The sequence below is a fragment of the Aedes aegypti genome, chromosome 2 (assembly GCF_002204515.2).
Source record: "Aedes aegypti strain LVP_AGWG chromosome 2, AaegL5.0 Primary Assembly, whole genome shotgun sequence".
Taxonomy (NCBI): domain Eukaryota; kingdom Metazoa; phylum Arthropoda; class Insecta; order Diptera; family Culicidae; genus Aedes; species Aedes aegypti.
The window spans coordinates 13,870,753-13,895,593 of NC_035108.1; the positions used below are offsets into that span (position 1 = coordinate 13,870,753).

The window sequence follows — 24,841 nt, forward strand, 5'->3', positions numbered from 1 at the left end:
GAGCAAAGAGCAGAACATTCACACGGGATGTACTCTGCAGCCAAATTATCCTGTAAAATCGGATTGTTTTATAGATGAAACGGCAATAAAAGCAATTCATGTACCTACCTTTTGGACGTTCCCGCATTTCTGCTAAATTATTTTGATATTACGGGAAAAAACTATGAAGCACATCTCAAACACTGCCGACCGATTCTTGTCAAGTAATTTTTCACCCATTAAAGAGTAAATGGACGGTATATGTAAAAGGGCACAAAATACCCATTATTGGAAATTTTGAAACACCCATTATTTTGACAGCTGCATATATCAGCAAAAAATGGGCATTTTTTATTCTTTAAAGGGTAATGCAGAGTTTACAGTGTATGACATTGGGTCAGCATGAGAAAAAATACAACACATTACCGAGGCAATTACCCTATCATTATTCGACCTAAACAAAATCTCCCCTTTTCATCGACCTAATCGGTAGGTAGCGCATTTCTCGGCATTTCAAATCGTGTTTCTCCTTTTTCTCGCGATTATGCTTTGTTTCCCGATTCGTTTCTGATGGCTGCGTTCTTTTCTCGCAGCACTCGTTCATTTCTGCGCCAGTCATCGGCAAGTGAGGTTCGTCTTGTTTTAAAGTTCGGTGAAATTTGTTGAAAAAATAGTGCTATGACACTTTTAAAGTGTTGAAATTTCCTGGAAAATTGATCTCAAGAGGTTAATATAAGTGTAATTATCGTAATTTTGGTGTGATTTGTGTTTTAGATGGGATAAGAGTAGTAGGTAAAATTTGCCCCACGCCTCGTGAAATGCCAACACGACGCCCAATTCGGTGGCTATTTTCTCTGAAAATCCAAACTAAATTAGTCAAAAAGTTGTAGATTTGAAACTAAAATAGGGGATTTTATGTTTTTATTCCAAAACTATTAGCGATTTATCGGAACTACTTGCTAAAAATTAAATTTTTCAATTCGTCAAATTCTAACCTCAAAACCGACATTTTGTTTCTTCACTTCCAGATGAGATGACTGCAACGGAAATGACTGTCAAGTAAGAAGAAGCAGAAACCTGAGCCCTTGAGAAAAGGTGTTTTTGTGAACTTGTGAGAAGTGTAAACATCATCCTGCCGGCCAAAGTGGCGGCACCCGAGATCGAAGCGCAATGTATTTATACAACTTTATCCTACAGCGCGCCACTGGCATAACCCACGCGGTCCATGGCTGCTTCGCCGGAACCAAACAGCAGGAGATCCTGCTGTCCAAGGGCAAGAGCTTGGAACTGGTCCGACCGGATCCGAACACGGGCAAGGTGCACACGCTGCTGCAGACGGAAGTCTTCGGTGTGATTCGGTCGCTGATGTCCTTCCGGCTGACCGGTGGAACCAAAGGTACGTTGAGGTTAGGCGGACAAGGAACCGATTGAACCTTATCAGGCAAAACTTGCTTCACCCATGAGCGATACAACATTCCGGATCACGGGTGAAAACTCTTAACCATTGCCTAGAGAGAAAACTCACATGTCGCTTTTGTAGCGTGACCCCAGCGCGCTACGAATTGAAACTTGAGAGGACATTTCTATAAATCGAAGCATACAGTCAACCCATCGGTTATGGATCAACTAAGGACGCTGAACAAAACTGAATTACCACCCTGACACTGCAGAATATAGTTGTTTTCATGAATACACCTCAAATAACCGTGAATACTTCAAGATTACTTCCAAAAAAGGAGCCTTTCAGACGTAGAACGTTGAGGAGGGCCGAGGCCCCTATTATGAATCAAACGGACCTATATTATGGATCAGAACACTACAAAAGCAATTCACTTACAAGAATTAACATTCATGTAAAGCCCATTATATAGATAACATGTTCGAATAATGTTGAAAAGATAAATTAAACACTGGTCCATATCTGTTGGTTATCCATAACTGTGGGGCGACTGTATGAGAAAACGCTTTCGAATGAGTCTACCCTTGGATAGGTTAACGTTTGTCTCCCGGCTTAGTGCCGATGGGGATGGATGTCATAATTCAAGGAAAAGCAAATTCATCGATGTATAGGCGTGTAATTTCCTGGTAGTAGGATTTTGCACACGACTCGATGGGATAGACACATTTTGAAAGATGTTTCATTCACTTGTGATTGGATTTATGCTAAACTTGGATTTTCCCTTGCAGATTATGCCGTCGTCGGTTCAGATTCGGGACGAATCGTCATCTTGGAGTACAATCCGGCCAAGAATCAACTGGAGAAGGTTCACCAGGAAACGTTCGGCAAGTCCGGATGTCGTCGGATTGTGCCGGGACAATTTTTGGCCATCGACCCCAAAGGTCGCGCCGTCATGATCGGGGCCATCGAGAAGCAGAAGCTGGTCTACATTCTGAATCGTGACTCGGAAGCCAGATTGACTATCTCATCTCCGCTGGAGGCACACAAATCGAGCACTCTGACCTACCATATGGTCGGAGTGGATGTCGGATTTGAAAATCCTATGTTCGCATGTCTGGAAATTGACTACGAAGAAGCGGATTTGGATCCTTCGGGAGAGGCGGCGGCCAAAACACAGCAGACTTTGACATTCTACGAATTGGATCTCGGATTGAATCACGTGGTCCGGAAGTACTCGGAACCGCTGGAAGAACACGCCAATTTCCTGATCTCCGTTCCGGGTGGCAATGACGGCCCTTCGGGTGTGCTGATTTGCTCGGAAAATTATTTGACGTATAAGAATCTTGGAGATCAGCATGATATTCGTTGTCCGATTCCCAGAAGGCGTAACGATCTGGACGACCCGGAACGGGGAATGATCTTCATCTGCTCGGCCACCCATCGTACCAAATCGATGTACTTTTTCCTGGTTCAGACCGAGCAGGGAGACATCTTCAAAGTCACATTGGAAACCGACGATGATGTCGTTTCGGAGATCAAGCTCAAGTATTTCGATACGGTTCCTCCGGCAACCGCAATGTGCGTGTTGAAAACAGGTTTTCTGTTCGTGGCTTGTGAGTTTGGCAACCATTACCTGTATCAGATTGCTCACCTTGGCGATGACGACGATGAGCCAGAGTTCAGTTCAGCTATGCCACTGGAAGAGGGGGACACTTTCTTCTTTGCACCTCGCCAGCTGAAGAATTTGGTCATGGTCGACGAAATCCACTCGTACGCTCCTATTCTGGGCTGTCAAGTTGCCGATTTGGCCAATGAAGACACTCCACAGTTGTACCTGGCTTGTGGTCGTGGACCCCGTTCGTCGATCCGAGTGCTTCGGCATGGATTGGAAGTTTCGGAAATGGCCGTTTCCGAACTGCCCGGTAATCCGAATGCTGTCTGGACCGTCAAGAAACGTATTGATGGTAAGTGTTGCACGCTTGTTATATCCGTCTACTTAGCATTTAAAACGAAGGGCTGACTGACGGGGGAATCAATCGACATCACCTGGAGCCGTGGCTAGTTCCTCTCACGGGGTTCCGGCCTGCGAGCATCCGAAATCGGGGGCTGGTGGCGCCATTTCAATGTGTCATCGTACCTCAATGTCGAAGAGCAAACTGTCCGCCGGTTCTACCGGATGCGACTAAAGTAGATATATTCCTGATCCTTGGCGTATTGCCCGTTGGGCTCTGACCGCTGTAGATAAACCATATCAGCTACATTTCTTCCCGCAACCACCGTCAGTCAACCAGTGGCCCTGTTCAGATCCGAAATTAGCTAAACATTCGAGAAGTCAGACAAAATATTAATCACAAAAGCTGGTGTTTTGAGTCTTTCATTTGCGCGAATCTCGCCAAAGAAAAAAAAAAAAAGCAAAAGCACGAAACCATTGTCACAAACACCAGTTTTTCCTCTCATTTTCAGACCGTCGTGGTTGAGTTGAATTTTGGAGGTGATCACTCTCTCTACGAACCGTCAGTAGAAATAATGTTCTGCGCCAATAGGTAAGATAAGCGATGCTCGATTCGAGTTAGAACTCTTAGAACAGATTACTTACACACACACTCAATTGGTTAGGCAACTTTTTCAAAGAACAAATCTCGAAGCTTAGAGTCATTTGAAACCACGTCACGTTTCCCTCTTTCTCTCTTCGTTTCCTACTTGCAGAGGAGTTCGATGCGTACATCATTGTGTCCTTCGTGAATGCCACTTTGGTGCTGAGTATTGGCGACACCGTCGAGGAAGTCACCGACAGTGGCTTCCTGGGAACGACGCCAACGCTGAGCTGTTCGGCTCTCGGCGATGACGCCCTGGTTCAGGTTTATCCGGACGGTATTCGGCACATCCGGGCAGACAAGCGTGTCAACGAGTGGAAGGCCCCGGGCAAGAAGACCATCACCAAGTGCGCCGTCAATCAGCGGCAGGTGGTTATTGCGCTTTCCGGCGGGGAGCTGGTGTATTTCGAGATGGATCCGGTAAGTTTGGGGGTTTGGAGAAATTAGGATGCTTGGAGAGGGATTTGTAGCGTTTGGTAAATGGGTTCGGGAGATCAAACAAGACAAAAAAAAAAAATTGGAATCTGTAAACGGATTTCCTTTCGCTCATTCAATAATACTGTTCCTGATGCCTGATCTGATCGACGAAATTACGAGGTAAGTGCAAAGCCCACCATTTATAAAACTTTTAAATTAAGGCTCAATTCTAGCAAAAGCCTCTTTAATAAATAAAAAAAATTCTAGCGAAGGGCCTATTTGAAATTAGAGCACCAATAAGATGTAACTCAATTCAAATTGAACAACAGTTAAGGTGAAACAGTTTGGAATCAACTTCTAAGATTGCACTAAAACTTCAAGGCCACAAATCTCGCAAAGAAAGCATCCCACAACAGTGCACTTTTTATTTTGGCTTTGTGCACTAGCAGAAAGCTCAAAATAAGAAAATCAGGAACGTTTGCCAACTGTTTCTCCAGTTTTGTGCCTTTGAAAACGTGAGTAGGGGGAGAAGTCGGCCATTGTGCCGGCCATCTTGTTTCACCTTAACTCTCCCTTATTCGATATTCTGTATCTCGATATCGAGTTAGAGACCCATAGTAAAAGTTGGTTTTCATGACTACCTCGATGGTTCCTTGAATCGCATTTGCACTGGATTTGTGTTCTGTAATTCGATACCTCCCTAACTCGATGGTCCCTTCAATATCGAGCTATTTTGTTGACTGTAACTCGATCAACAACAACTTGAATAGGCCTTTTCACGAGAGGTTTCAAATCAGATGATTTTGAAGCACTTTGACAGTTCTACGGAAATGACAGCCCCGTGTATGCACCGGTCCTTCGTCGAGGTAAACATATTCAAACACGGACTTGTCACTAAAAAACGCTTTTGAGCCGTTTTATATGTTTCGTAGTTCCCTAAATTTGACTTGGGGTCTATTTGGAAATAGAATCATGAAAGAATATTTATACAATAACAGGGTGTCTACTACCACCTGGTAAAAAACTGGAAAACCTGGAATTATCAGGGAATTTTGTTGAACCTGGAAAAAACCTGGAATTCTCAGGGAATTTCAGCTACAATCAGGGAAATTATTTTGAATTAGTAATACATGGTAGAATATGTCCTTTTTGCGACTCCAAAAAAAATTTCGGCTGCGCCGCTAAAACACTACTTTCAATGTGCAGTCATTTAACTATTTTGTCATCTAGTCTTTAACATACCTTTTTTATGTAAGGCCTTTTTTGTCTTAATATGCTTGCTGTGAATCTTGATTCAAAATTCTAGAGGCCCCAGAGGAGCCTTCAGAGACTATTACGCGGCTATTCCACAAGTTCTCAATGATATTTTTCTCAGATCTCGAGGAGTTTTTCAGGAATCCTAGTGATATCTGCAGAGATTCCTTCTGTAATACTTCAGGAACTCTTTCAGGAATGCTACCAGCAAATTCTAAAGGGATGCTTTCTTCAAAATTTAATCCAGAAATTTCTTCAAAATTCAATCCAGAAAATCCTAGAGCACTCCAGCGCTACTACCTCCATTAATTTTCAAAGAGATTACTCTCAAAGAATCCAATTATTCCAGGATTTCCTCCAGATGTTTTTTTCACTGGCTTTTATTGCGATTTTTTCAGTTGTTAGTAACTTGTTACTTCTAGGAAATTTCCGACAGATTCTACAGGAGTTCTTCCATAATGGTTTATTACAGTGTTTTTTTCCATTTTTCCAAAGCTTATAATAATTCCTACGATAATTATTTTATTTATTACAGGCATTTTGAAAAGGATTATTAAAAAAATCATCTACGATTACCTGGTATTTCTCATTAGGTTTGTCCAAAAATTTCTCTCGACATTTCTCCAGCATTTCATCAAAATATTTTTGCTGCGGTTCAAACATTCTAAAAAAAAAAATCAAAACATTTCTAAATATCCATGGGTTTTTCACAACTTCATTCAAGGTTCACTAGTATTCACTAGTTAATACTACAACAATTATTAAAGTTACTATTCCGATCAATCACACATAAATTTCTTCAGATATTCTGTCCGCAATTCTTCTAGGAAAAACTTCAAAAAGTGTTATAGCACATTATTCAGTGATTCGAATGTTTTTTGTTTAGTTATTTTAGCAATTTATTAGACAAATCCAAGAAAGATTTTCCTAATGAATCCAGGAGTTCTTTTCGAGATCATTGCAGAAATTTATTAAGGCAAATTTTGAGCTCACATAAATTTCATCGGAGATTACTCTAAGATTTTCTTCCAAAGTTCCACCTGGATTTTTTTTTAAATTTTCTCCAAAAAATCTGACAATTCTGACATGTTCCTGGATACATCCCTTGATGAATGATTGGATAAGTTTAAAGTCCTTGGGGAATTAAAAAAAATGGTGGACTCCCTGATGGAATTTTAATTTCTTGGAATGCTCTAAACAGAAATGTTGCAGAATGTAATAGGAAAACCAATGGAAGAATCAGATAAATTTCTGGAGAGCTTGGAACTGCCTTGAAAAATGAAACAATCTTTGGAGGAATTTTTTGATCCTTAGAAAAATTCCAGATTGATTTCATTAACGTATCTAAAACGAAATCCTTGGAAGAATTACTTAGAAATCAAAAATCAAACTCCAGAAGAGATCTTCGGAGTAACATGTGAAAGAAATCTACAGCAAAATAAGCAGTTATATTTGTTACGAAGAACTAAAACAAAATCTAAGAAATATTCTTAAATAAATGTCTGTTCAAATGAAGAAATAAATTCTCAGATCTTGGTTTCTGTTAGTCTTTTTTAAGTTTTTTTTTTTTAAGTTAGAGGTCTTTAAAGTTGTTATTTTTAGGGTCGGTTATAGTCACCACCAGCCTTGATTTCAGCAAGATATCATCTATGAAAATATTCAAAACGACCTCCAGAGAAATTTCCTGGGTACATCGCTGATCCTTAAATCTGAATTCCATTTTGAAGGAACGGCTAATTTTTCTTCAGTTTGATTAGTGTTTTCTTTATATCTTAGTTTGATGATTGAAGGCACTTTCAAATCATTTGATGAACAATCTTGGTTCTCATGGAAATTAAAACGAAATCACTAATTACAATCAATCATTTATGTATTTTGGCGATTTTCTTGTATACCAGTATACCAGAATGGATTGTATCACAATAAAATTCATATGATTTAATATTATATACTATTTATAAAAAAATAATTTTAGGCTGTTTGAGGCGGTAAACATGAGTTGAGCAATGATTGTATTATGGCAGATCGAAAAATGCTTCTAAGCTGCCACGCTTTAATATGTTGTTGTACTATAGTACAAAGATAACAACCAGCTAATGAAAGTAAATTAATTCCAACTAGTTGTGTATCAGGGTGTCTACTACCTGGAAAAACCTGGAAAACCTGGAAATATCAGGGAATTTTATTCAACCTGGAAAAAACCTGGAATTCTCAGGGAATTTTGGCTACACTCAGGGAAATTATTTTAAAGCAATAGTGCATGGTAGAATATGTCGTTTTTGTGAAACAAAATCTTTTCAATCAAAAAATTTTCGGCTGCGCCGCTATCAAAACGCTAGTTGACATGTTTAGTCCTTTTAACGATTTTTATTTATTCAACATAAACATGTTTAGTAAGGCGCGGCTTATTCTTCAAAAGCTCTCAAAACCAAAAATTCGTGTGCTTCACTGAATTCAAATCACATTATAAGAGAAACCTCAAAATCTGAGCCAAAAATATTAACATTTAAAGGTGGCGCAAGCGTTTTGAAGGTGAATTTTCAAGTTATAAAAAATGACCTTCAGTGAAGTAAACATAACTTTGTTATTTCTCAACCAATTTTGAAACTTTTAGCACCATTATCTTCCAAATTAAATTTATAAAAACTTTGTAGAACACCAAATTTGTCTAAAATAGTCTAAGTTAAAAATATTTTTATCCAAATTTTTCCTAATTTTACTAAAAAATATAAATCGATTCCGAATAATTTTACATGTTTTCAAAGCAAATTTAGTTGTGTTCAAACTGTTCATACAACACATTATTCTAAAAAATGGTTTTGACTTAGCTTTTCCACAAAAACTACCCAAAAACATGATTTTTAATGAAAAAATCAAATATCTTTGGATTACTTAAATTTTTTCGCCGGAAATTGATTTTTTTTTCTATAAAACTTAAATATATAAAGCATCTTGCCTTAATACGAGATGAAAAGTGCATATATTTTTTAACATATGCAGACATATGTTTGTTTCAAAATTATTTAAAAATAGACTTTGCAACAATTTTTAAAGGTTTAACAAATGAGAAAAACTAGTTTCAGCTTTAGAGATAATATTTAACTGGCAAAAATTTGAAAAAACTGGCATTTTTCGTTAAAAAATCATGTTTTCACTGCATAACTGGGTCAAGACATTTTTAATGAAATGTTATGTATGAAAGGTTTGAAAACAATTGAATTAACTTTAAAAGCATGTAAAAAGATTTGGAATCAGTTGAGTAATCATGAAGTTATGGTCAAACAAAATTGAAATTTTTAGTAAAATGAGGAAAAATTTGGGATAAATTGTTTTTAACTAAAACTGATTTAAGACAAATTTGGTGTTCTACAAAGTTTTCATAAATTTAATTTTGAAGGTGTTGATGCTAAACGTTTTAAAGTCGGTTGATAAATAACAACGTTATATTTACTTCACTGCAGGCTTCATAATTCTCCTCAACATCACCAGAGTTCGGTGACATACTCTAGAGCAGCGTGCTGCCTTTGCCTCTTTGCGAGGGAGCGAAAAAATGCTAAGCAGAGAGGCAACGAAAAATGAGCGAGGAAAATGCAGCACAAAACACAACAGAGTAAAATTCCATCAAAAAAGGGTGCTCTCACAACTCCCCGAGGACTGTCTGTTCGGGCGGCAGACTCAAGAGTTGTTTTGAAATGTGAGTTATGGTGAGCATCGCAACGAGAGAGAGAGTGCCTGAAAAAATCCTCGCATTTTTTTTGCACTCTCACTCGAATTGCTTGAGGATCTGTGTTGAAAATTTTGAGTTAATTTTATTATCCTCAGAGAAACGGTAAAATCGCCTCCTCTTTGCCTCGCAGAGGAGTTTCTATCAAGCCTGCTTTACTGAAGGTCATTTTTTATAACCTGAAAATTCACCTTCAAAACGCTTGGTGGCGACCTTTGAATGTTAATATTTTTGGCTCAAATTTTGAGGTTTCTCTTTTAATGTAATTTAAAATTATTAGAGCTCACGAATTTTTGGTTTTGAGAACTTTTGAAAAATAAGCCGCACCCTAAGCAATGAAGCAAAATTTAAGATTGCCAAGTTGATAAAGGCTAGTTCAGTTCTAGTTGGGTTTCATTCATGAGCATATGAAACCTAGTTGAAAACATTCCAATTTTTTTCAATTTTTTTTTTCTTTTTTTATACAAAAATAATAAACTTTGTAGGTAAAGAGAAAAAAAGACAAAAATACTATATTTTGAAGGTTAGCAGATTTTTTTATAGTCTTGTCTATTTAAGTCTCACTATTTTAATGCAAGTTTCTATTTTTGGTTAAGGTCTCTAAAGTCTCTATTTTAATCAAAATGGCCGCTAAACTCACATTTAATCTGTTTGCAGTAAATCCTGATGCAAAATTCTAGAGACTCAAGAGAAACCTACAAAGACTATTATACGATTATTTCACAAGTTCTTAATGATATTTTTCTCAGATCCCGAGGAATGCTTCAGGAATTCTAGTAATTTTTCCAGTGATTTCTTCTGGAATACTTCCAGGAATGCTACCAACAATTTTTCAATGGATGGTTAGAAGAATTTCTTAAGAATTTGGCCCAGAGTTGCTAGAGCTTTCCACCGCTTTCATAAAGGTTTATTCCAGAGCTTAACAAAAAAAAAACTTGCAGTAATTTTCACAGAGATTATCCTGAACAAAAAAAAAACCTAGCGTTTATCACATGATTTTTCCACTTCTAGAAAATTTCGCACAGATCCTAAAGGAGCTCTTCCACTAAGATTTATTTCAGAGTTTTTGAAAAAAAAAAATTTTTTTTCGACATTTTTCCAAGAAACCCTATAATAATTTCTACGCCATTTTTTTTCTTCATTTATTCTAAGCATTTTCATAAGGACCCTTTTTTTAATTTATTCACGATTACACTCAGGAATTGCTCCAAAATCCTTCAGGCATTGTTCGGTGAAATCGGAGTTATAAACTTATAAACTTTTCCAAGAATTTCTTGATAAATTTAACTTGGGATTTCTTATAAAATTTCTCCAGAAATTCTCTCGGCATTTCTCCATCATTTCATCAAAATATGATTCTTGTGGTTCCATTTCTTAAAAAAAATTTCAAATGAAATTTTCAAATCTCAATGAATTCTTCCCAACTTTCGGCATTCCTTGTGAATTTCTCAAAATTTTCTACTATAAATCTGACAAATTTCTTTGATCTTTTCCTGGAGACATCCCTTGATCTTTAAATACTTTATCAAAAAACTTGGAGGAATTTCTGAACGAGGTTAGAATTCTTGAAGATGATCTAAATCAATTTTTTGGAAAACTTCTAGATTCGTTGAATCATAAAACGATTATTGGACGGATTCCTGATCCTTAGAAAAAATCCAGATCGAGTTCATGAAGGTATCTAAAACGAAATTCTTGGCAGAATTACTCACAGAATTCGCTAAACATCACAAATCATACTCCTGGAAATATTATCGGTGTAATATGTGAATAAAATTTACAGCACAACGAGCAATCGTAATGGAACGAGTACGTTTTTGATGTACATAAAACTGAATACCATTTTAGGGAAGTCTTTTTTTTTCTTAAGTTCAATCGTTGTTAATATCTGACTTTGACGATGACAGGCACTTTCAGATCATTTGATAATAATTCTTGGTTTTCGTGGAATTATTACAAAATAACCATTTTTTTCTTGAGTTGTTTACACACGTAAAACAAACAGATATTTTTTTGAAAATACTTTTCGTTAGACTTTATTTTTAAATGTTTCAAAGCCAAACTCCTATCTTTGAAAATAAATGTTTAATCATCTAATATTAAAAATTCACCAAACACTTAAGGATTTTAAAGAGTTTCTTGAACCTGGAATTATTTTCCAGAACCTGGAAAAACCTGGAAATATCAGGGAATTCTATTTCTGTAAATGAGTAGACACCCTGATAGAGCCTCATACTTGGGATGAGCGGTGAATGGCGCCCTACACATGTATCATTGGCATACATTTTATTCGGTACCATTATACGTTGTTCACATTTCAACTTCTTTCGTACAAAAACAAATGTTTTACCTTGCGTCTAGCGCAAAAAGTTGCGAAAAATATCGAAAAACCGATATATGACAGAATTTAATGTGTTGAAATGCTGTTAAATGAGCGGTGAATGGCGTCCTTACGGTATAAATGTTATATGTCAAATGAATACCATTAGTGGAGCACTAGCTAAAATATGCTGATAAAATAGTGAAATATATAATTTTAATGTATCAGTCGATAGATTTCACGATTCATTTTAAATTGCCCTGCAGAAATCATTCCACTAATATTAGGAATACTATTCCTTTTTAGTGGAGGTATGTTTTTTAGCATGGTTCCTATAATGGCCCCCATCCATTAACTTTTGGGTTTATTCTACGAGTGGCGTGAGACCTCAAGTCATAGTATAACTATCCAAACGTTAAGCTACAAATCCCTCGGCATATTGTATAATTTCCATGATGAACACCTGAATCAGAATTGTTTTGAAGAGTACAACGGTGTCCTGCAGTGCTGACCTTGTACCAAACTCAAAACTGTTCGTCCCTCTCTTTCCCAACAATACTGACCAGTTCTCTTCCATCTTGTTCGCCCCTTCCCCCTTTAGACCGGCCAGCTCAACGAATACACCGAGCGAAAGAAAATGCCCAGCGATGTGATGTGCATGGCCTTAGGGTCGGTTCCGGCCGGAGAGCAGCGCTCCTGGTTCTTGGCCGTCGGTTTGGCAGACAATACGGTGCGTGTCATTTCCCTTGATCCCAGCGATTGTCTTTCGCCCCGGTCCATGCAAGCCCTGCCATCGGCTGCCGAGTCCCTTTGCATAGTCGAAATGGGAACCGGAGATACTAACGAGGAGGGTGTTGCCTCGTCCGCCGGTTGCATCTATTTGAACATCGGGTTGACCAACGGAGTCCTATTGCGTACGGTGTTGGATCCGGTTTCTGGCGATTTGGCCGATACCCGAACCCGATATCTGGGATCTCGCCCGGTGAAACTGTTCCGCATCAAGATGCAGGGATCGGAAGCCGTGCTGGCCATGTCCAGTCGAACTTGGCTGAGCTATTACTTCCAGAATCGATTCCATTTGACGCCACTGTCGTACGAGACTTTGGAGTACGCGTCTGGATTCTCCAGCGAACAATGTTCGGAGGGTATCGTAGCCATTTCAACCAACACGCTGAGAATTTTGGCGCTGGAAAAACTAGGCGCAGTGTTTAACCAGATCACATTCCCCTTGGAATATACGCCGAAACGCTTCCTGATTCACAACGAGACAGGAAAGCTGGTCATCAGCGAAACCGATCACAATGCTTACACGGAGGAAACGAAAAACATCCGTAAGAAGCAGATGGCCGATGAGATGAAAGAAGCTGCCGGAGAGGACGAGCAGGAGTTGGCCAATGAGATGGCCGATGCATTTATCAACGAGGTACTTCCTGAGGATGTATTTTCGGCGCCTAAGGCCGGTACCGGAATGTGGGCTTCGCAGATTCGAGTGATGGATCCGATCAATGGACATACATACTCGAAGGTACAGTTGGCACAGAACGAAGCCGTGCTATCGATGGCCTTGGTGCGATTTGCTGTGGATCAGAAATGGTACGTCGTGGCCGGAGTTGCCAAGGATCTCCAGATGAACCCGAAGATAGCGAATGGCGGATTCATAGATGTGTACAAGTACGATGTCCACACGCATCAACTAGAGCACTATCACAGGACGGAGATCGACGATGCTCCAGGGGCGATTGCCGGATTCCAAGGACGAGTTCTGGTTGGAGTGGGACGAGTGTTGAGGATCTACGATCTCGGCAAGAAGAAACTTCTGCGGAAATGCGAGAACAAACACATTCCCAATCAGATCGTCAACATTCAAGCAATGGGATCGAGAGTGTTCGTCTCCGACGTCCAGGAATCGATCTACTGCATTAAGTACAAACGGGCTGAGAATCAGTTGATCATCTTCGCTGACGACACCCACCCGAGGTGGATCACAACGTCCACTCTGCTGGATTACGACACGGTGGCAACGGCTGACAAGTTCGGGAACATCGCTATCCTCCGACTGCCGCACTCGGTTTCGGACGACGTCGACGAAGATCCAACCGGAAACAAAGCCCTGTGGGATCGAGGTCTGCTAAACGGCGCCTCGCAAAAGGCCGAGAACATTTGTACATTCCATCTGGGCGAAACGATCATGTCCCTGCAGAAGGCCACCCTCATTCCGGGTGGTTCCGAATCGCTGATTTACGCCACGATGAGCGGAACGGTGGGAGCTTTGGTGCCTTTCACCAGCCGGGAAGACTACGACTTCTTCCAGCACTTGGAGATGCACATGCGCAACGAGAACACGCCACTGTGCGGTAGGGATCATCTGAGCTACCGGAGCTACTACTACCCGGTGAAGCACGTCATGGATGGGGATCTGTGCGAACAGTTCACCTCGATGGATCCGGCCAAGCAGAAGAGCATCGCGTCGGATTTGGGACGAACGCCGAACGAGGTGGCGAAGAAGCTGGAAGACATCCGGACGCGGTACGCGTTCTAAGGAGTTGAGGTGAGTTTCGGATTGATTCGGGCAACGACTTTGCTTTGCCTGTCCTGATGACTTAAATTTTGACCTTTGGACACTTAAGAACATCCAATGTTTACGATCCTACGTTAAGTAGTTAACTGACGTTTGTGTTCTTACTTGATCAAGGTTTAGCGATTCTGGACCGTTGGACTAATTGAACTTTTTGTATCGTTTGCAGATTTGTGAGGAAGCGTCTGATTTGATGTACTGTAGAGTAACTTTTTAAGGTGAGTTGTATTCAATCATAACTGCAATTGTTGAAATTTTTCATGATGAATTGCTTAAATAAGACCTTTGGACACCTAAAGAAGTAACATTGATTAAAACTACGTTAAAAAGCACTGATGCTTACGTATTCGATTAAAAAGTGGTGTCAATTCAGAACAAAGTTGTTTATGGACATTTTCTCTTCAATTTCAGATATTCATACTAAACAGCATTGCGATTCTCCAACCACTGATTCACTAGAATGGTAAGTTTCATCTTCTTCTATGATGCCTTTATTTTCGTACATAAGAATGTCGCAATGATGAATTGCTTAAATAAGACCTTTGGACACCTAACGAACAGCATTGATTAGAACTACGTTAGAAAGCACTGATGCTTATTGATTTGACGATATCATTTCCCGCGATTGACATCATTCGATCTAATAGTGTTTTCTTTCCTTGTTTCCAGACTATCCAACCCAAGTTACTTGGAGCAAAGCTATTTAAATCTAATTAAGGTGAGTCAAGTTTTAAATACTTCGCATTGAAGCTAGGCGTATTTCCATGATGTCTAACCGCTTGTCGGTTAACCGTGTTTCAACTGAATTTTGTTGATTATAACTTATCCTTTCTGATCGAAGCCACACACATTAAAATCGGCGTATTTGAGTTGACCAGATTTTTCAACCACGCTTCTCTTTTCTTTTGCAGGTACCGTAAACGTACCATATTTGACGCGGGTCCAAACTTGACGCATTTTCTAATTAATGTTATCATAAATTAATTCTAGATCAGACTAGCACTCAAAAATGTATTGCTTAATCTTTATTTACATGTTATTGAAGGATTCCAATCGAAAAAAGTTTATATTTGATTGATAATAGTTAAAAAATAAAATTTATTTGAAAATGCATCCGACAAGTGCGTCAATTTTTTCATTCCTTAGTGAATGTGCTAACTATTGTTGATCAATTTTCGTGAAATTATTGTGCTGTTTGACAGCAATATAATCAACAACAGTCAGTAATATTATTTTATTCATGAATTGACGTCGAAAGTTTTCTACTTTTAAGCTTTAAGACATATTGTTGTATGAAAATCTTGTGCGTCAAGTTAGGCACACAATGTTCCTAATTATTTGCTATTTTGTTCAGCATGTTTTGTTGAATCGAAAATAGGAAAATAAATATTTATGGTGCTTGCATTCAAAAAATCCGTCCGCAGAACAATCCGAGGCTTTATGTAATCGGATGTAAAGGGTCATCCATAGATTACGTCACGTTTTTAGGAAGAGGAGGAGGTTCAAGGAAACGCAACGATTCATACAAAATATTCGCACTTTTCATAAAATAAATGTGGCCAAGGTTGAGAGGGGTTGAAAATTGTACAATTTATCGCGGTTTATGGACGTCCCCTAATGTTTCAAGGAAGCTTCAATAAATGCGTCAGGAGGTGAGGTGTAGGTTCAATGATTTGTTTCGTATAATTTATACAATAGGGGGTGTGTCCATGAGATACGTGTCACAAAAACATACCATTTTCTACAAAAACCCCGCCCATTCGCCCTACTTCACACTTTTTATATGGAGCCTTCAAAAAACTTGTATGATTCGTCACATCTTGCAGAACACCTCCTTCCCCCTAATAACATGACGTATTTAATGTATGACCCATATATGGTTCTCGATCTATTTCGAGGCCCATACTGCCGTTGGTTCTACGCATATTTGTCCCGCGGTCCATAAGGGTGACATAGAACATGGGACAAGTACACGGGAAAAAATTCTGTGGTAAAAATAACTATTTTAGCTGACTATGCCCATTCTTGAAACTACCATGGAAATTCAGACCAATTTACTATGTTTACGGTACACCCCACCGCATTACTGGTAAATTTGACAGAAATAATTTACAACAATCTGATTCCGACTACAGACATGGTAAAATCAAGCGCATTTCTGGTCTGCTGAAAATTGCCGGTGCGAGCGCTTGAGTTAACCCCCTAAAATGGTAGTTTTTACCGCACAATTTTTTTGCGTGTAGGCGTAGTTCACGTGTTATAAGTAACGAAGATTATCAAACGGCCATTTTTGGAACCGATTGTTTTCGTTCTAGTTTTTGACCAATTTGTCCTTATTTTAGCAACTACCTTCCCCGTTCCAGCGCAACATAGTTTTCAAATCTTTCCCTTGTTTAATATCACGACGAAGATACATTAAACTAAACAATAATGCTTAACTATGGATTGAACTCAATCGCCGGTTTTACTTTCTACACTAACTAAACACATAGCTAAAGTGACTACCGGATGACGTCATTCAAAACTTTTTCCAAAGGTTCTAACTTTTATGTCCTCTCTAAAACGCTTTTTTCAATTAATTGAACTATTGAATACTGAAACTGTTGTATATTTTGAACTTTAGCAATTATTTGTAAGTGCGTCAAATAAGGAACATAATGCGTCAAATTAGGCACATTGAAGAATTGATGCGTCAATTAAGGAACCTAATGTGTTCCACAAAAAGTCAATCAAACATGAAGAAAAAATCGTTTAATATTTTTTACTGATTTTTCCCTAATTCTATAATAGTTGAGCTAGCATAGATTCAAATTTCAACAAAATCGGATAGATTTAGACGATTTGACAAGTGTTTGAATTTAGAATTTTCTTAACCGCGTCAAATATGGTACGTCCACGGTAACACTTTCAAATGTTGATCCGCATATCTTCAAGCGAAAACTACGTAAACTCGATTGCTGGTAATCCTTGCAATCGCGAGGGATTCATCAGTTTAGTTCATAAGGTGAGTTGTCTTATAAACTGGCTAAAGTTGATTTTCACGCTTTTAAATGATGAAATACCATTTAACGCAAGATAGACTAAAGAACATCATTGATTAAAACTCTATGACCTGATCCTTGATATTCTTTCAATCAGTCTATTTTGTTTTCATTCAATAGTCTAACGTCAAACGTTTATTTCTTTCTATTTCTAGGAAACTGTCGGTTTTGGATTTTCATTTGCAACTGGATATTTTTTCCCTTGGATAGGTAAGAATTACCCACAGTTTGCAATGGCTTCTAGTACTTCTGTGATGAAATACTTTTCACGCAAGATAGACTAACGAATTCCATTGATTAAAACTTCCTTAACTGATTCCTCTCATCCAAAGTCTATAACGTTTTGTTTCGTAATAAAACTTAATGAAGTTCGTTTTCTTTTACTTATTGCAGCTTCTTGGAATCGGTGTTTGCTACTCTGCCTTCAAGCTCCAATGGTGAGTTTCTTTGTATTCTACAATCATGTCCATCATGTAATATTCTTCAAAATGATGTTACTCTTAATATACGCTATTACGGCCCAAATGCTCAGGGCAGAAGAATGATTATCTATTAGTTCTGATTATACCACATTTTCATCATATCATCAATCAACCTAATTAAGGCTAGAAACGTTTTCTAATTTATCTTTATTTTGTTTGAATTTTCAGATTGAATCCTTCATTCTATAGAAAATTATTTGATGGCATCATCGATCCAAGCTAAGGTGAGTTCTCCTTATTTCTAAATAAAAATACTATTTAACAGTCTCTTTCGTGATGATCAACAAAAATATAAGTTCGGACTTATTAATTTTTATAATGATTCGTTACTGTTTCACTGACAACCCAGTATCTCAACAATAAACTTTTCAATCCCACACCTGACAATCGATCCTAATGGTCTGTATTTCTTTTATCTTACAGGTTCCCGTCCCAAGACACTTTTGGGGGTGCCAATCCGAGGCCGACAGTATTTATTACCCATCTTTCTTTTCACGTTGTAGTGAACCCACACGTTTCAAAATCACCACGTAATAATCACCCCAATACCCAACAAAAAAATCCTTTCGTGCATCGAACGGCGATTGTCTTTAATCATAAAGCAACGGAACACTCAAACATCCGTACACACATAGCCCTCTTATACAAATAGCACGTAAGGAACAAACGAAAAAAAAAGTCAATAAACAACAATCCTTGAAACGAACGCAGCGAAATTTTTCTCACGCAAGTAATATCCGAATCTGCCGAGATGACGATGGCAGCGTGTCGTTTCGGGTCCCTTTCTGATCTTTTTCCCAAATAAGGTCCTCCGCTTTGCTGCTTCTTGTGGTCGTCGTCATCGCCGCCATATATTTTGCCAGGGCCCAGGTGCCCAGGTGTCGATCGCGAAAGCGACATAGCAAAAGAACGGTAGCAATGCATGTTAACAGTAAGACGACGGCTTTCTTCTCCCCTCCAGTATCTTCACTGCCTATGGTGGTGCCGGTTTTCCGGTTCTCGAAACGCTGCATAAGTATGCGGACAATTGGTTGCGATTGTTAAATGATTGCTGGGTTGGTTCCTCTGTTATGAGGCAGCGTCGAAAGGATGGGGTCGTGAGAGTTTTTCGCACACTTTCTAAACAAATGGTACTGTTCAGTCATCCCACAGTTATGGGATAACCCGCATTATATGGATGCGTATTGGAGCAAACTCAGAATTTATCAACAACTTACCCGAACTTGATTGGCTACAGCATAGCAGTCTTATTGTAGGCGCAGCATCTTTTTTTAATGCGTTACGTCCCAACTGGGACAATGACTGCTTCTTAGCTTCTCATGAGCACTTGCACAGTTTCAGGACTGGAAAATCGTCTCGAACTAATAGTTTACGGAACTCGTTGCAGAATTCGATTTTTACCGCACTCGTTGTAATTATCCTACTTACGAATCGTGCTGTAAAAACCGAATTCTGCAACGAGATACGTACATTTTTTGCAATTTCTCATCATAGGGTGATTAAAGTATTTTGGACAGATCGTTACGCGTATATAATTTGGACATTTAAGGCAAAATCAAATGGAAGTGGCCAAATTATATACGCGTAACGCTCTGTCCAAAATACATAAAACACCCTAATAGGCTGTTTTCCATCACGTCAATCTGTCATGAAACAGCCTACTTTCCTGCACTGAAGTATGCAGTGCGAGAATAGTCATTAAGCAACTGAAACCAGTGCTGTAATGATTCATAACGCAACGCTTTCCCATTACGAAACTGTTTTGAGTTGCGTAATTAATCATTACACATTTTTTAGAAATTGTAAAATCTGGTGAATGCATTCCTGTATAATTTCTGATACCCCGTTTTCGCCAGCAAAATCAAGTGGGCCGTGGATTCGAACGAATAGGATTCGATCGAAAGTTGGATCCGCCGTAAGCGGCGATCCATTTATTACGTAAGGCAATTTTTGGGATTTTTCAACCCCCCTCCCCATATGATAAGATTTTTTGTATGAAAATAAAAAACAAATTTTATGGCGCGTAAGAAATCTCAAACCCCCCCTCCCCCCATAAACCCTTACGTAATTAATGGACAGCCTCTAAACGAGAATGAGAATTATTAAACATTTTAATTTGAAGTTATATCGTGATAGCACTCTTCAGCAAACTTGTAGAAAATGTTATTTTGAGCAGCTTTGCTTAGGGCTCTCTTTATTTAAGGGTTTGATAACAACGTTTTTAAATTTCTAGGTGGATGGATTTTTGTCCATTCGGGTCAGTAGTGTTTGGTCCGTTGAATCTTTGATCCTTTGTGAGCGAGCGACGGAATCCGGATCAAGTGTGTCCGTTTCGTATAGTGCGTGTAAAACAAAAACAGTGTGCGGGGAAAAACAATGCGCCTCAGTAGTGTTTGGTCTGTTGAATCTGTTAGATGCTCCTGTGGAGCAAGCAACAAAATCAGGATCGTGTCTGGTTCGCGTAGTAGCCGCACGATCGGTAACGATCATCCGCATTCATTTCAAACTATATAGGGTGCAGAGCTACTTGGGCACTTCCATGATTCACTTTGGTACGGGAGATTTTTCTCGACCGAAACGAAGCAATTCAATATGACGCATATTGTAGCCAAAAATGAGCTCAGTAGCTTTCAAAAAAACCCACTGCCGAAGTGAAACAAAAGTGCCAAGAATAGGATCCGGCTCCCTATTTATCGTTTACCTAAATGAATCCTTTCCCATATTTAAATTCCCAGTGTTCTCTTGTGAAAGTGCAGAGGACTCCTCGGCTTTTACAAAGCAAGCTACGATGCAAATACACGTCTGAACAAATATTAAAAATTACTACTTTAGCTGGCTACGAATACGCCCATTCTTGAAACTACATACTATAGAATTTCAAAACAATCCACACTGAAGTTTTCTTTCAAGCGAGTTAATTCAAGAAATAATGTAAAAAACACGTCAGAAATCGACGTAAACAAATTTATCAAAAACTATAAGTATTTTTATTAATATTCACTTGAAGTTACGTAAAACTTACACCGCGTAATAATAGCAATGACTTATTTCGAACGAAATATTCTCATTTTGACACTCCAGTCAAGTCTGTGTGCCTGGGTCATTGAAAATTCGTTAAGTTTGCTATTTAGTTTGAATCCTATTGTAATAAATACGTTGGAATAAATTTGATTAGAGTAGTAAATCCAATATTCTGTTTATGATCTCACGGATGGATGGTGATAAAATGTATCAAATTGCATAAGCATTCTAAGAACAATTGCTGCTCTTATAGGCATTCTGAAGCAATTTGTGCAAGGAACTCTGAAAGAGTTCAAAGAGAAATGCATGTATTTATTCCAGTATAGGAAAATTCTTTAAGCCCCTAGAGAAATACATCATAGAGGAATTGTTGGATAAATTCCTTGATGAATTTCTGTAAGAATCCCTATAGAAATTCCTTAAGCACAGGTGGCGTTGGAATCGTTTAGAATATTGCAAGTAAAATAGTAGTGATGTGCGAGATTTTCTGAAAATGACCAAACGAGCGTCCAAAAATGAAACGTAAATCAATGATTGCAGAATAAAAAATGTCTATTTAAAATTTCTTGGGTTCTTTTGCTCATAAACGCATAAATAACAGCCTTCAAGTGTTTGACATCAATTTCGAGATGAAGTCACACGAAAAACCACAGTTTTCGCATAAACGTAAAGGCTCTTGGTTTGCAATTTTGTCTATGGACCAATGTACATGTTCACTCGTTGACGTTTTAGCGGTGCCGTGTTATTTATGTGGCCATGGCAACCAATGAACTCGGCACCGCTCAAACGTAAAATTCGTGAACACGTGCATGGACCAATGCACGAGTTCACTTATTTGACGTTTGAGCGGTGCCGAATTCACTGGTTTCCATGGTTACATAAATAACACAGCACCGCTCAAACGTCAAATAGTGAACCCGTGCATAAGTCCATTGGTCCATGGACCGATGCACGAGTTCACCAATTTGACGTTTGAGCGGAGCCGAATTCACTCGTTGCCATGGCCACATAAATAACACGGCATCGCTCAAAAGTCAGATAATGAACTCGTGCATTGTTTCTTTTTACGTTGTTTTTTGAAATAACGCGTTTTTTACGTTGATTTTAAATTAGAGTTTTTTACACGAGACATCGACCTACGTGAAAAAAAAACCTGAGCGTACTATGTTTATGGTACATATCACCACTTTACTGGTACACTTCGCCGAAATCATTTTCATCAATTTATTTTCGACAATAGACATGGTAAAATCAAACGCATTTCTGGTCTGCTGAAAATTGCCGGTGCGAGCGATTAAGATGAAGATGTATCAAAGCCAAACTTCAAATTTTTAAGAGCACATTTCTAAAGAATTAGACAGCGGATCGAGCTGAAAATTTAATCGATTGCGTGTAGAAACATAATATTCCTTATGTTTGCTGAATAAATATTGTATCTAAAATTAGAAAAGTAATATTTATGGTAAATCCGTCCGCAGAACCAAATTTTTTATGTAGTGACATGTAAAGGGTCGTCCACATATTACGTAACGTTTTTGGGAGAGGGAGGTTTAGGAAAGATCCATATAAAATTTTCACACTCCATACAAAAAGTGTGGTCTTGACGGGGTTGGTGGTCTGATGGCTACCGCTTCTGCTTCATATGCAGAAGGTCATGGGTTCAATCCCAGGCCCGTCCCTTTCCTCGTACTTTGTAGTTGTATATCTCTCACTTGCTTCTATCTTCCATTCTAAATATATCACACTGAAACTATTCGTTCATAGCAAACGCTAGAACCAGAGACGGACAAGAAACCGTTTCCCTAACGCTTCCTACTTCCACGCGCACGCCTTTCTTACGCCTGATACATAGGCAGTCTGCTAACCACAAAAGCAAACCTCTCTGCCATGCCTTTCCCCCAATCCATACACTCCCGCATGAACTGGCGTAGATGCAGTGGAATATACGGTCTACGTGGGAGCCAGTTCAATGCATCATCAATTCCTCCCCCTTCCCCTCATTGGTCTGCATTCTGACGTGGCAGGTGCCATTGTTGCCTAAAAATAGAAGATCACCAGCACTTATACACTGAGGATGCCTGTTAGTCCCAAGCAGTCATTCGATTGGTTCCTTGTGTAAGTGCAGCTGATCTGGCGATACTGGAGTGCATCCACGGGCGGCCAATCAAGCTCAAGCTCAAGCTCAAGCTCCATACAAAAAGTGTGGTCAATGGAGGGGTGGGTTTAAAATGGCAAAATTTAGCGCTACGTTATTTATGGACGCCCCCTAATGTTAGAAGGGACTTAAAGATCACGTCAGGAGGTTGAGTGTTGGTTCGTTGTTTGATTTAGTAGGATTGATTGGACGTCAGGATTTGATTCATCACTAGTGGTCCCGGCAAACTTCGTCTTGTCATCAAGTAGGCTATTGAAAAATGTCATGGAACCTCCCATACAAAATGACATGTTAATACTTCCCCGATTTACCAGATTTTCCGGAAACTTCCCTCAACTTTTTTGTCACACCAACACGGTGGAACCCTTCAAGAAGTCAACGGTGAAAGAATTGTGCAAATCGGTTTTCTCGTTTTTAAGCCATTTCGTGATATACCAACACGACTCAATTTTTTATTAATATAGAAGATAGAAGATAGATAGATAGATAGATAGATAAATAAATAATAAAGTGGGTTTGCATGTGGCATGCTTCACAAACTGTTCGGCAGGCAACAGTGTTGCTCCTGGCGGGAAGAATGAACCGATGCACGAGTTCACTATTTGACGTTTGAGCGGTGCCGTGTTATTTACGTGACCATGACAACGAGTGAACTCGGCACCGCTCAAACGTCAAATTAGTAAACTCATGCATTGGTCCATGGACCTTTGCACGTGTTCACTAATTTGACGTTTGAGCGGTGCCGAATTCACTCGTTGCCATGGTCACGTAAATAACACGGTACCGCTCAAACGTCAAATAGCGAACTCGTGCATCGGTCCATAGATCAAAGTAATCCAGGCTACTATGTTTTACAGTAAAAAAGCAGTGTTGGTCTGAAAGTACAGGTCGGACACGATTATCCGATTTTTTTTCGACTATTCTTCACTCCAGATAATCGAATCACTAAGAAAAAAAAAATTGAAATCTGTGATAAACGAACTTAAAGATTATCTTTTTTTGTTGTTTTATTTATATGACGCAGTGGAGTAGCCAGAAATTATTTCTAGGAACATCAGGGGTTTTGAGAAGAAAAAAAAAAAAAACAGTTTTTGGTCAGCGTACGCAGAAAACCCCCTTCTCCTACCTAATTCTTAAACTTCTAAACCATTCATATTGTGTATTGCAATACTGAATTATCTCAAATTTATGCATAAAAACTGAAAAACAAGAATATAAAAAATCATACTCCGGATAATCGAGTCTAAAAGTCCGGATAATCGAATCCCGGATAATCGAGTCCGTCATGTAATTGAATGAGCATCTCAGCATTATTTAGGCTTTGTTATCAAAAATAACAAATTATCCTTACGTCCTATCGACAAAGTTGTAGCTGGAAAGATTTCACATGAGAGAAATTTGTTAACTTTTCCATACATTATTATTACGAGCAGTTAAAGGACTGAACACAAAAGGTTTGCCTTTTCCATCGTAATTTCCATACAAACATTAAATGGCGGGAGCACAACCAAATTTTTTCCAAATCACTTCAAGTTTTGTGAGAATGATTTTCATTGAAATTAAAACGGTGCTGAAGTGCTGCTTTCACGGATCGGACTAACCGCTCCCATGTGGGGCGCGCTTGGTGGATTGAAGTTCCACCGAGTCCGAGCATCCGTCATCGCTTCTTCGCATTCTCCATCTATTTTCTGAATAACCTCTTTGCTCGCTCCCTGGAAATTTGTCCCGTTGTCGGAATAGAATTTAACCGGTTTGCCTCTGCGACACACAAAACGTCGAATCGCCATCAGACACGCCTGCGTCGTCAAGCTGTGTGCCACTTCCAGGTGAATCGCTCTCGTTGTGAGGCACGTGAATAGGCAGATCCAATGCTTTTCGGA

At 39.0% G+C, this 24,841-nt stretch overlaps 1 protein-coding gene across 9 annotated transcripts; it reads left to right on the forward strand.

Moving 5' to 3' along the window:
* The first annotated feature begins 563 nt into the window (after positions 1–563).
* Positions 564–18,491, forward strand: LOC5575759 (splicing factor 3B subunit 3). 9 transcript variants are annotated; one of them, XM_021839932.1, is made up of 14 exons: positions 564–705; positions 1,008–1,099; positions 1,177–1,375; positions 2,167–3,342; positions 4,085–4,392; positions 12,289–14,235; positions 14,432–14,480; positions 14,674–14,725; positions 14,932–14,980; positions 17,053–17,266; positions 17,459–17,513; positions 17,697–17,740; positions 17,954–18,009; positions 18,209–18,491. In XM_021839932.1, exons 3-6 carry the CDS (start codon positions 1,345–1,347, stop codon positions 14,224–14,226), a joined length of 3,453 nt encoding a protein of 1,150 aa, XP_021695624.1. In that variant the 5' UTR covers positions 564–705; positions 1,008–1,099; positions 1,177–1,344; the 3' UTR covers positions 14,227–14,235; positions 14,432–14,480; positions 14,674–14,725; positions 14,932–14,980; positions 17,053–17,266; positions 17,459–17,513; positions 17,697–17,740; positions 17,954–18,009; positions 18,209–18,491. The 9 variants fall into 9 exon arrangements, with proteins under 9 accessions (XP_021695624.1, XP_021695625.1, XP_021695618.1 ...); XM_021839933.1 differs by having other exon boundaries at positions 1,008–1,090; XM_021839926.1 differs by having other exon boundaries at positions 1,008–1,375.
* Positions 18,492–24,841: the final 6,350 nt, after the last annotated feature.

Coding starts and splice junctions, on each gene's coding strand:
- LOC5575759 (XM_021839926.1), top strand. CDS start 1,150: ATGTATTTATACAACTTTATCCTACAGCGCGCCACTGGCATAACCCAC. Junction 1,376..2,166: donor GCTGACCGGTGGAACCAAAG/GTACGTTGAGGT, acceptor TTTCCCTTGCAG/ATTATGCCGTCGTCGGTTCA. Junction 3,343..4,084: donor CGTCAAGAAACGTATTGATG/GTAAGTGTTGCA, acceptor TCCTACTTGCAG/AGGAGTTCGATGCGTACATC.